Raw genomic sequence first — 12684 nt, 5'->3', positions numbered from 1 at the left:
ATATGGTCTAATGCTCCGATCACAAATTAAAGTTACAGATTGTAGGATTTACCAACATGTTCATGTATTTGCACAAATTTGACTATGATGATCCACTAATGCAGTTGCAATAATAAAGCTTTAATTCACAGAAATGTATTATTGCCTCCACTGACTTGTAAACACTATATTATTGAATATTGGCACACAAGATGTGTCCAAAACCTTTGACTGGTACTTTAAGCATCAGATTTGCTATCAGTAGATACCAGTTGTTAAAGAAATAACATGGGGCTTGGGGCTGAATAAATGTATCAGGACATGGCTTGCATAAATGTTAGCTGATAAGAAAGCCAACATGCCACTGTTGGCTCTCTTCATTGGCTTTGATGTGACACACTCTTTCCTATACACTAAAAAGAGAGAGATATTTTATTGGCGCTGTAGTTGCTGGTGCTCTGTTCCTACGGCTGCTATGAGTATTGACTAGTACTAATCCAGTAATTACTGCTGTCTACATGTGAGTTCACTCTGAAGGTTTATGGTGGCATTCTGCAGCTGTTAATTAACAGTAGCGTCACTGAGGGATCCCAATCAGCTGGAAAGGACCTGCCCTGACAATTTATGACTTTCCTGAAATCCAAGAGCACAGCCATGCATTTCACATACAAGCTGCTGTATGATTTACATCCATGTGCTTATTGAAATACACACAACAGACACATAAGCTGAAGCAAACATGTCCATAGATGCATGCATGTAAACTCCATGAAATTATGGTGCACACGGGCAGTGATACAGATATTAAAATTAGTCTAAATAGGCTGAATCTATCAGGAGGTAATAAGAGGCTCTTCAGTTAATTTACCACACCAGCTTTCTGTTTCATTTATGTTAACAACGTGCAATGGAAACGTTCAGCCTACTGATGTCATATTGGACCGGCAGTATATGTGTTTGTTTCCAGAGATGGTGTAATGCCGAAGCCTTTCTACCATGTGAGCCATATACACATAGTGTTGAATTCTGTTAAATATTACGTTTATAAGGAATCAGTTCAGCAATAAAACATGCTGAAAAGAAAATCAAAACAGTAATCGCAAATTCTGTCTAAGCATGATTTAGAGACACATCTCTACCTCAAAGCCAACAATAGACAGAAAGAAAGAAATAATGGAATGAGATGACAAACTGAGATAGATTTGCATTGCTAAACAGCATTAAAATGATGTGTCAAAATAATCAACATGATGGCAACTTTTGAACAAGTAAGCTCCATAAACTGACTCAAAGCCAGAGGCAGGTTGCTTTTATAGCCCTCTATATTACTGATTTGTAGTCGCTCCAACAATGGCAACATCACACTCTGCTTGTCCGTCAGTCTAGGGGTTGGTTTATATTCAATTAGAACTGGTTTGTACAACGTCTTGTTTGACCAAGTTAGAAATCAAAAAGTTGTGGCAGAATGAAAACCCAGTAATCATAGGGAGGGATGGAGATGTGATACCATTTACATATCGTGGTAAAAGCACATTTTCATATAGTCTCTCCTGTAAGGCGTTTGTTGTGTTTTATTTGATTGTTCATTGGTGTAAATGTCAGATTGTCAGTTTTGGAAAGTTACAAAAATGGCCCCTACACAGCTCCTCCTAATCCGACATTCAAAAGGTGTGAGGGGGGGCAGTTTTCAAAGCTATCAAACCATCCAACAAGCACTTGTGACAGAGTATACTGGCCTCCTAAGAATCATATAGAAAGAATTAGATATGTTGACAGTTTATGACTCGATACCTCTCACTACCACTCAGTTGAAAGCTTAGTTTAGAATAAATGCAGTGAAGACGTAATGTGTGAAAAATAAATAATAAATGTGTGTCCTAAATCCCTACTGTATAATAAATAAACCCCTTTGGCCACCGTTTTGTTTTCTCATTTTCAGCTTCAGTTGGTCGCTTGCATAGACTTGACTGTTATATATTTTTAAATCACCAATCATATCAAATGTAGCATTTATTTGCTAATATTTTTGTTTTTACTGTTTTGTACAACTGCCATTACTAATCATCTCTCATTTTAAAACAAGATCTTTCAAAGAGTTTGAAGTTATCCACCTCTTTGTCCTCAGCATTCCCAAATCTGACAGGACATCCATCCATAAGAACCTCTTCATTGCTCTGATCTGTGCTCAAGTGATTCTACTTTGCAGCGGCTCAGCCATTCACAACAAGGTACGGGCAGGCAATTAAGACATTTGCTTTTATCTACCAATTCATTGTTTTATTGTTGTTATATCAAGGGGGTTGAGTGATGTCAAACAAAGGTGAATGGCAGACAGTAATGGAGAACTACTCTTAAGTCTGTCAAACTAAATTGCTGATTATTAACGGAAATAAACTTAACATAAGATACCTCATTTTTGGCATCTCGTTTTTTAAAGCAAAAGTTAAACATTGCTATACTGGAATTTTCTTCTCAAAAATCATAATCATTAGAAAGATTAAAAAAAACAAAACACATACAATACAATAAAATACATTACAATACAATAAATAAACGTCATATAAAGTAAGGAGTTTTTCACTATTCATGGCCTATGCACATTTGTTAGATGGTTAAATGGTTACTGCATTTCTAATCACTGCCTTAATTAGATTTTCCACATCCACACTGGGGTTCCCAGTAAAACAAATGCTTTGGAACTGGATGTGACATAAGTGACCACTAATGTCGAATTCATCAGCCAAAACACATGACTCAGTCTATCAGTGGTCACTCAATGTTCAGTAGTTGGTATGACCTCTGATCTTTTGACCCCAGGTCATGTGAGGATGAGTTTTACCCTTGAGGGCAGGTGGCCGCTTTCTGGAAATTCATCAAATTGTTTCATGTGTACGGCAGGGTGACTAAGCTTGAAGAAGGCAATTTTTAAGTTTACAAGGTTTTTACCGTTATAAGTTTTAGGCATTTGACTGGTGACCCTATACAGAGCTACAATGAAATAGTCTTTGTTTATTGTTTTGCTAAAACATGGTCCCATAGGATGCATTGTTGATGATTGACTTATTCTGTTGTTTAATGGTTTCATTTTCACATTTTCTCCTTAATCCTCTGCACAATTGTATTTTTGTCCACATCGGACCACAATAAACACAACATATTACAGATACATTTCTCAAATGCAAAATACCCCTCTCCCTCAAAAAACTGTTATATTATGCATATGAAGATTTGGAGATAGAAATATCCCTAACATACAGGTATTTCCCAAGAGTGTGTCACCCAGAACCCCTTTACACTACTTGAAATGTGAAATGTAACATGTATCTGTCTGCTTTGCTGCGTTGGTGTGTTTGTAGGTGGCGTGTACACTTGTAGCAGCACTGCTCCATCTCTTCTTCATGGCAGCATTTAGCTGGATGCTGGTAGAGGGTCTGCTGCTCTGGAGCAAGGTGGTCGCTGTCAACCTAAGCGAGGACAGACACATGAAGTATTACTATCTCATCGGCTGGGGTACAATGTGTTTTTTATTAAATGTTTTATATGTGGGGCTGATATAAGTTGGTTTATTTTTAGTTACTGAATAATATGCATCCTAGAAGTGAGAAGCATATAATAATGTTTTCTAAGATTTTTCCTAATATTTAATCACAGTGGTCTCTTACTGTAGCACCATTTTTGCCCACTTCTCTTATCTTTGGCTACTCCTTCCTCCTCCTGTTGATCTTTCATCTTACTTTAATCCCTCTCATTTATTCTCCTCTTCCTTTCCTTTTTTTCCTCTTCACCCTCCCTCCAGGTCTGCCGGTGCTAATAGTCACCATCACGCTGGCATCAGCCTCAGGCAAATACTCGGCCGACGGCTACTGTTGGCTCAGTGTCCAGAATGGTGTTATCTGGGGTTTTGCTGGGCCCGTCATCTTCATTATTATGGTCAGCTAATTAAATCCTAATCCTATCATGTAGTCTCTTCACACAAATATAAAAATGTACACAAAATATAAGGCACATTCAGCCATTCTGTACTTGCAATTCTGCCCTGTTGAAATTAGGTTTGATTATAGAAACTAATGTTACCAATAAAACAAGAAATGTTAGAAAGAAGTTTTCCATTAATGTAGTATAACATGTTTTACCAGATGTAGTTCATTATAAGTGCTTCTACCTCTTTGCTCTGTTCTTTCCTCTTGTCATCCTGTATTTCTCTACTCAGTAACTCTTTTTATCTGTACTCATCTCTCCTCTCATCTCTGTATCCCCTCCAGGTGAATGTCATGGTACTAACCAGGGTGGTGGTCATCACCATCTCCACAGCCAAGAGGAGGTCTATCATGTTGGCCATGGGCACCAGTCCTGTGGAACAAGCCTACGAGCAAATTAGGTAATGACCACAGGGAGGCGCCATTTGTCCTCTTTTTTAAGAGAGTTCACCCAGGCTACAGGCCTTGGAGCAGACAAACTGTAGTCACTAGGCATCAAATAAAAACAAAACTGGAAGATTTTATATTGGATTTGTCGTTTTAAAACAGCCTAATTTATCAAACAAGATAGGACTGTGTTTTGAATGGATTACATTAGTGCTGTTCATAGAAAATGCTTCAGTAACCCACTGCTTGTAATGTTATCAACATCTCTGGTTTGAGTGGTTTAGTGTCTTTCAGTTTTGAGGTTCTTTATGTTTTTTGGCTAGTATTGACTTTTTTTGGTGTTTTTTTGTTTTTTGTTTTAATTAGGTCTCTTATTGACCAGTTAATTTAATTTAGCTCCAATGTAGTGGACATAGTATGATACAGTTAATCACATATTTCTGAAGACAGTCCTGCACTGAACTTACTGATGTTTTTGCAGTCATTATGTTTTATTAGTAGAAGTAAGGACAGTAAGATTAGATTTATTAAAGTCATGAATATAGTTAATTGGGAAACTTCCTTACATTTCTCTGGGGTGTACGGTATATGACGGTATATGTGTAAACAGTATATGACAATATTTGTAAGGAGAAAAAACCTGAGCTACTGGTGATGGAAGTGATTGTAGTATTAATGACATTGTCTAGCTTAGAGTGTGTGTAGTCTGTGCATTTAGTAGATCTGCCACAGTATTGATTTTTTTCTTATCATACAAATTAGTGAAGCCATTCACTCTATTGCGGTAGCAGCTATAAAATAATATTTTAAACCTCATATGTTATAAAATTATTGTGTCCTAAATATATATATATATAATATTAGCTCACATATAAGATGACATATTATAAGACTGTCCAATACCTGTTTTTGGTAAAATACTTTTTTAATGTAACTTACATTATAGTAATAGTAGTATAGTTACATATTCACAAACTCTTACTTGGAAGCGGTCAAAAATCATTTTCTCCAGCAGTTAGCATTTATAAGATTGTGTGTTTGTCTTTTTGAGCTCCATAATATCTGCAACAGTGGTATTTGGCAGCTTGACATACTCCGCTTCTGCAGCAGAGACATCGGAAGATGCTTTGCACTGGTTTTCACTCGTCATGAATTAATATATTCCATGGCAGAAAAACATGTTATACAAGCCCCCTGAAACTCCTGCAGGTTAAACTGGAGTAACAAAGCATTTTTAGGTCTGACCGACTATAACACACTCACTATAAACAGTCTTTAAGACTGCCTAGCAATTAAGGCTACAAAGAAACCGGTCGGTTTTGCACCACATCTTTATCCATTCAAAGAAAAGATCTGGTATTGTGAACACGTAATTGTCCAGAGGAGCATCTGTATTTCTTGACAGTATTGATAATCATAATGTCAGGATTTCTAAATACCTTGGTATACTGTAATACTTTGATATTTCCCATGTCTGCTTAATATGAGAATGCTTTGAATTAAATAAGTATAATATCTGTGAAATAAGTCAGCTCTCAGCAGCTGCAGACCAAAAAAGGCACCACCGTTACTGTCCTTCAAAAAACCCTTATTGATCAAACACTAATTCAAATATTGATTGTTCAAAACAATGCCTTAAACATTCTAACCCATGCAATGGTGAGATGCTAGAATTTATACATTTTTATTTTGTGTTTCCTATATATTTGTGAATTATGTAATATCTGTGTCTACTGAGGGCTGAATGATCATGAGATAAGACAAGAAAGTTAACCTGGTTTTGTTCCATAGCTTTATTTTTCATCAGTAATGCCTATTTTGGCTAACTGTTTTGTTTTATTTATTCATTTTAGCATTGGATACACAAGTCCACATGATATACTTATTTGGTTGTTTGTCTTATTGTCTGGCATATGATTCATTAGATACTTCTTTGTTAAGCAGTGGTATTGTTATATATTGTACCATGGCCTTACTTGCCTTGTTACAATGCATTCCTTGCACTTGTACATTAAGATGTCCATGCAGAAACGATCACTTGTTAAGTCCCATCACTGCTGTCTTTGGCATTGTCTTTTGCTTCATTTTTGTGGCACTGATGTTAGCTCATCAGGGTGAAACTTTACTGCATGTGATTCATTGGATTTCCCCCAGCAGTGTTGTATATGATCGTATCGGTGAAAATTATGTTAAAGTGTGTATGTTTTTTCACTACCTCAATCCACCAGGGCTCACAGTAGGTGCTCTATGAGGGTTTTCAAAGCAGGCCTTGAACCATTTGGCACCCCTGGGTGGCAGCCGTCTTGGAAACTCAAACACATTCCTCCACTGAATAAACTAGGGCCTGCCGCCCACCATTTCACACATATGAACACACACACAGCTGGTGTGGTTTGGCGGTCACCTGAGCGGGAAGCTAATTCCACTCTAAACAGAATTAAAGCGGATTTAAGGTGGGAAGTTGTCACTCCATGAGCCTTTCCAGCCGCACAGTGTTGTGTATGGAACATCCAGCCTGCCAAAGCTGCTCAGTCTTGTCCAAAAAGAACTGAGAAGTTGAAAAACCTAGAATGGATCTCAGGATGATAAGGCAGGAGGGATTTTTTTAAATTTAGGTAACTGTATTACATCTGTTGTTTTGTATAGCTCAATCAGCCAGTCAACACGTTCAGGGTCTTCATGGTGTGTGTGTGTGTGTGTGTGTGTGTGTGTGTGTGTTTCAAAATTTCATGTGTTTGCATGTTTGCCAGTACAGGTGTATGCGTGCTTACATTTGCGTGCCCGTGACTTGTTTCTGTGTGTTTGTGTGTGTATGATCACAGGGCTGCAGTGAAAGCAGTTTTGGTTTTGCTGCCCATCCTTGGATTGACATGGCTGTGCGGCGTCCTGGTGCCTTTCTCCATAGTCATGGCCTACATCTTCATCCTCCTCAACTCCCTGCAGGTACACACCCACACATAGACACTAAAATCTTGCCATCAGTGAGTAAAAAGCTTGTTTGTTCACATTTTAACCGAAACAGAGGAACTGCATCTCCCATTTTTCTGAAAGTCATAAGAACCTGAGATGTTATGACAAAGTTTTAAAACCTCTATGAAGACAAAAAAAAAAAAAAAAAAAAACAGGCACAATGGTGATTTAAAGGCAAAATTATTTTTGCTCCTCATGTTAAAGATTGCCAATTTCGATTTTACTTGGTGACAGGAGAAAGGATCAGGAGAAAGGTCTGTCATCCAAATGCAAAGATAAGGGTGACCAATACTAACATTTTAAACACTGGACTTATCAGTATTGATTCTTTCAGTAAAAGGACTAATATTAGGGAAATTATAGAAAGTAAGCAAATATTTTTTTCAAGTAATGACTAGTTGGTAAAACAGTAAATGGTGATTTTTTTGTTTTAGTCAAATTCTTTATAAGTGTGAGACATTAAGTGTGAATGAATACATTCTTTAAATCAGCAATTGATCTGTTGTAATAAAGCAGGTAAAATGTAGGGCTAAAATAATCCTACAGCAGTAAGTTGTGAGCAAGATGCAAAAAACATCTGCAGTCATAGACTTTAAGCTGTTTTTTTTCCTTCAATGAGAAACAGAAAGGTTTTCCATTATACATTGTAATTCTGCCCTTCTCTCTTGGTGAATGTACACAGACTGCCAAGGTTTTTATTTGTCAGTGACAAGGCTGAGGCAGATAGAGGAAAAAAAGAGCTTCAGTCTGACTTGTGTTAAGCAGGTGCTTCATTTCAACAAGAAAAGTCGATTTTTGTTGTTTGATTATTTCTGCTTTATGCATTCAGAGGTCAGCATTATTGTTTTTGTTTGTGGTTTATAATCAGTGGTAGTTTTGTGCTTTTAGTGCTGATTTTCAAAGGCTTGTTTTGTCACAAATCTTGAGAAAGGAAGACCTTTTTAAGTCACTGTAAAAAAAAGAAAAATCAAATTGTAAGTAATTTTACCACATGCAGTATGCATTTATGCATCACAACTTTGTTTGGAAATTGTCACTGTTTTATACTTTATTTAGAAATATTGATGTTCACCTGGAAAAACATTATTTCTTGTGTAGATTAATTTCCCATTGCACTGCAGTAAGGAGGAAGCAAGAGAGGATGAAAGCATGTAATTCTCAGACTGCAGCAGGCGGCCCCATATTACCCAGCTTCCCCAGCATGTCCAGATCCACGGCTCCGATTTGTAGTTGTCTTTTAATCAGTTGTATCTTTAATTGAGCTGTATATTTAAAAAAAAAAAAAAAATCAATAGAGGTTTTAGCTGCAGTCTGATCATTAAGCGGGGCCCCTTGCTTGCCATAAATAGTTTCTGTTTCCCCCTCATATCTAATTATATTTTTTCCATGTCGACAGTAATTAATACAGAAGGTTTTTCTGGGCTCTTATTATACGACTGAACTGCTTCACATGGTATCATTTCAGATGTGTTTTTTTTTTTTTTTTTTTCCTGTTTCATGCGTCTGTCTGTCTCTGTTCACTCAGCTGCCCTAGCTGTCTGTCTGTAGCATTTCTTGCTGTCTATCTGCTCATCTCTGTTGGTCTATATCTTGTCTGTTCATCTGTGTGCCTGCCAATTTGTTTGACTTGCTTTGCCTCATTGTAACACAGCAAAACGGCAGGTCATGTGTACAAGGGAAATATGGGCATGTCCATGCTGTGTTGTCCAGTCAACCTTCTTGCCCAGTGTGGGCTGGAAGCTAAACCATTTGCTGTAATGGAATAGAAATTGGAGGGCGTGTTGATTATTTATTATCTTATTTTATTTTGTCATTCTTATCACTCCTGTCATGTGCTTTCATGGTAATAACCAGCTGCTTCAACATAATAGAGCTTCATAATGTGCATTTAAAAAGCCTGACCAGTTCAGGACACAACAGGAACCCTGCCAGGCTCCAAGCTGGTCCAATGACACACCCTGTTGACCCCAATGGTCTCTGGTCTGCATGGGGTGTAGATACTTGGACAGAAAGAAAAAAAAATGTAACCTTCATTTAAAAAGTCATTAAGAACAAATCCCTGTTTACAATGGGGGCCTGGCAAAAGTCTCTTAATGGAAGGATACATCAACACCTACAGTAACAACAAGCAGTACATAAATGACATGTAGTCTAGCACACAAGCATCAGGCAGGTAGCTAGCAGACAACAGCATCAGACAATACAAGAACAGAACAGGAGTAGCATACACAAACAGCAAGACAAAGGCAAAGTAAAGCAGCAGCAGCAGCAATAATATACACTGGACAACAGTGAGCAGCAGACAGACAAGGGTTAGGGAATATTAGTGGGTCGGTAAAAACAGCTGCATGTATCAGTGAGAATGTCCATAATAGAGTCCTTGAAACCTGATGTGGGGGTAAAATTGTCCAGTTTTAGTGCTTATTGCAGATTGTTTCAGTCTTTGGCTGCAGCAGAGCTGAATGACGACAGATCGAATGTGGCATTTGTTTAGGGAACTTTCAACAGAATATATTGAGAAGAACAGGTGATGTAGACAGCAGATGTAGTTTGCAATAAGTGACACAGGTAGGGGGCAAACAGACGAAGGACGTTTTTGTAGATAAGCATGAACTAATGAATATTATGACAGGTGTTTAAGGATGGCCAGCTGACAGAGGAATAAATAGTTAAGTGGTGTGTGTTTAAAGTGATAATCCTCAAGATTTTGTATGTTTTGAGGGAATTTTGGTGATCAAACACACTACACATTGCTGTACTGTGGCCGCGCTTGCATTCTCTCAGAGTGTATGGAGTGCTCGAATTTTGTAAGTTGCTTTTTTTGATGCTGACATTTCTGTAGGTGGCACTCTTTTTTGCCTGTTCAGCCATTATGTTGACAGGAAAGCTTCTAATACCAACCATGCAGATGTTTTTAGCTTATGCACAATAAAAGTGGGTATTTACTGTAAAACACAGATCTTCTTATGTACCAGAACATTTTTTCCATGAAAGAACTACCAGATATGATCCTAAATAAATACAATGAAATATAGTATCAAATTTGAATATAATAATTTATATATTGCAGATGATTTTATTTGTTTTCTTTTAACAGTTGTTATCCACAAAAGTGCTAAAACATCTCTTCTGTTATATGCTTTTTAATATTCAGCACTGATAAAAGCATTTATACAATACTAGAAGCAAGAGAGGACTCACAACGTAGTTTTTTCTATGCCATGTCTGCCTTTTCTGTAATGATCCTCTTAACGAGCTAATTAAGACTGTGTTGGGATAAGAGGCAGTCTTCCCTTCTTCACTGCCACCGATCTTGTTGGTAGGTAGGAGAGAGAGCACAGTTGAACATAGTCCCACCATAATGACTGCTCATAAAGACGATGAAATGTGTGAAACCTTAACAATAATTTATGCAAAACCTAAACCAGTAGGCAGGAGATAAAAAAATAAAAATAAAAACGCACCACAAGTTGTTTTTTTTTTTAAATCGTTTTTTATTTGCGGCCGTTGTATTTTCAGTGGGGCCAGCCAAAGCAACATAAAGCTTAAGCGGCAAGCCTTTACTGTTAAATCAATAAAACAGATAATGTTGACAAGCCTTTTTCATTGCACTCCCTCATGCTCTCACTGCTCCTCCTCTTCCTCTTCCAACGTGACAACACTGTTTGAAGTGTCTCTACTGTTGCTTTTAGTTCTCTCAATGGAGTCCTGAGCGGGCCATCTTGAGCAAACATACTGTAGATGCATGCTGGCTGTACTGACCTCATCATCCAGGCCTCTTGGGTTTTACTTCATTAACTGATCCCAGCTGGTGCTCTGTTTGAGAGGTGTTTGTCATTGTGAAGCACCTTATTTGCATCTGTAGTTCATGTAGCTAAGTACACTGTTGCTGCTATTCTGATGTGTTATGATTTTTATAGGTCTCAGTTTTGATTGAATTGAAGACACACAGGTGTTTTTTTTTTAAATCAGTGGTGAAACAATTATTTAATCAACATTACAAGCATCTTTGAAATTAATTGAACACTAATTCATTATTGTTCCTCACGTATTTCAAAAGCCCGGTAATTGTGAAATCCACTCAGTAACAATGCCTTGCTATGTTTAATGTCAACAAAGACCACCAGAAAGGCCCCGATGTGATTTGCACAGACAATATCAACAAAGTCTGTACTGAGTTTTGAGTGGAGGTGCTGTTCCACAGAGTCGATTTGAACTTCCTGCTCTGAGCCAGTAGTTTTTATGAACATCTTCACCATAAATACAGCCATGCCTCATCTGCTTCCTTATCAAGCTAGAGATAAATAGCATAGGGTGCAGTGTGTGTTTGTGTGTGTGTGTCTGTATGTGGAGGGGGACGGGGGCTCTTTGGGTAGCCCATAAATCGCTCCACCCACCGTCATCCAATCTCTGGGCAATGTCATTCAAAACCCTCGCACTATCCATTACCTGGGTATAATAGGCTCCTGGCCATGCAGTGTCCATCTTATTATTAGCCCATAACTTCAAACTATCAATAACTGTGAGGTGCTGAGGGAGAGGGTGGGAGAAAGTAGAAAGAAGGAGAGGAAGAAAACTAAGTAGAGAGGTGAAGGAAGTTAGGCAGTCGGAAAGAAAATGTTAGGGTAGCAGTCGTCCACCACAAGTTGTTGAGAATGCATATAAGCCCCTGTGGTTTGTTTGGATAACTGCAGAGAGGGTACATGTAAAGAATGTATTCTTTTATATCTGTTATGTCCATTTACTGCCTGTGGAGGGCAACCCTATGCCTTGTCATCACAGTGTGGAAATATAGAGAAATCAATGAGAGAATTTATTTGAGTCATTTCATTCATATTGCATTATGGTCTTTTATATCACAGGAACTGATGACAACAATGTTTTCACTTATGAAATGAACAGACAGGCAAATGGTAATGAGATTTTATAGACATTCAGTGAAGCTTTAGAGGTGACATTTATCTTTTCAGTCAGGGTGACATTTTTAGAAAATAAACACTGTTTCTATTTAATTAGTTTAGTCGTTCATAATTTTAGTAGAAAAGGATGTACAGTGTTGACCTGATGTCATGTTCTCATGCCAACCAGGTACAAAGTTGTAACACATTTGTAATAGGCACATTGTGAAATAACTTCTTTCTTTAAGATCCATATAGGACCTTATCATCTCAGATTAATACACACTTTTTCTAGCTAGATTTTACACTCCACCTGAAAGTACAGCTACTCATAATTTATAGTCTTCCTTATGATAACATTGCATTACACGTTTTGCAAGTGCACCAGTGCACTTTTTTTCCCATTTCTACAAGGTTATCTGTTGCAGCAAAAGTTGGCATTCAATTAATGCACCAATTTACATCAGACCGTC

General features: G+C 37.7%; 1 protein-coding gene across 1 annotated transcript in view; it reads left to right on the top strand.

Annotated features, from left to right (window-relative positions):
* Positions 1–12684, top strand: part of LOC128362248 (adhesion G-protein coupled receptor D2) — a 93808-nt gene that overhangs the window by 13099 nt on the left and 68025 nt on the right. The window contains exons 16-20 of the mRNA XM_053322989.1: positions 2105–2207; positions 3336–3489; positions 3776–3909; positions 4242–4357; positions 7166–7286. Of these exons, the coding sequence (XP_053178964.1) occupies positions 2105–2207; positions 3336–3489; positions 3776–3909; positions 4242–4357; positions 7166–7286 (628 nt within the window). The remainder of the gene's footprint in view (positions 1–2104; positions 2208–3335; positions 3490–3775; positions 3910–4241; positions 4358–7165; positions 7287–12684) is intronic.

This window comes from Scomber japonicus, chromosome 7 (genome assembly GCF_027409825.1).
Source record: "Scomber japonicus isolate fScoJap1 chromosome 7, fScoJap1.pri, whole genome shotgun sequence".
Lineage (NCBI taxonomy): Eukaryota > Metazoa > Chordata > Actinopteri > Scombriformes > Scombridae > Scomber > Scomber japonicus.
The sequence above is the reverse complement of the archived record's forward strand: the minus strand, read 5'-3'. Positions and strand labels throughout refer to the sequence as shown.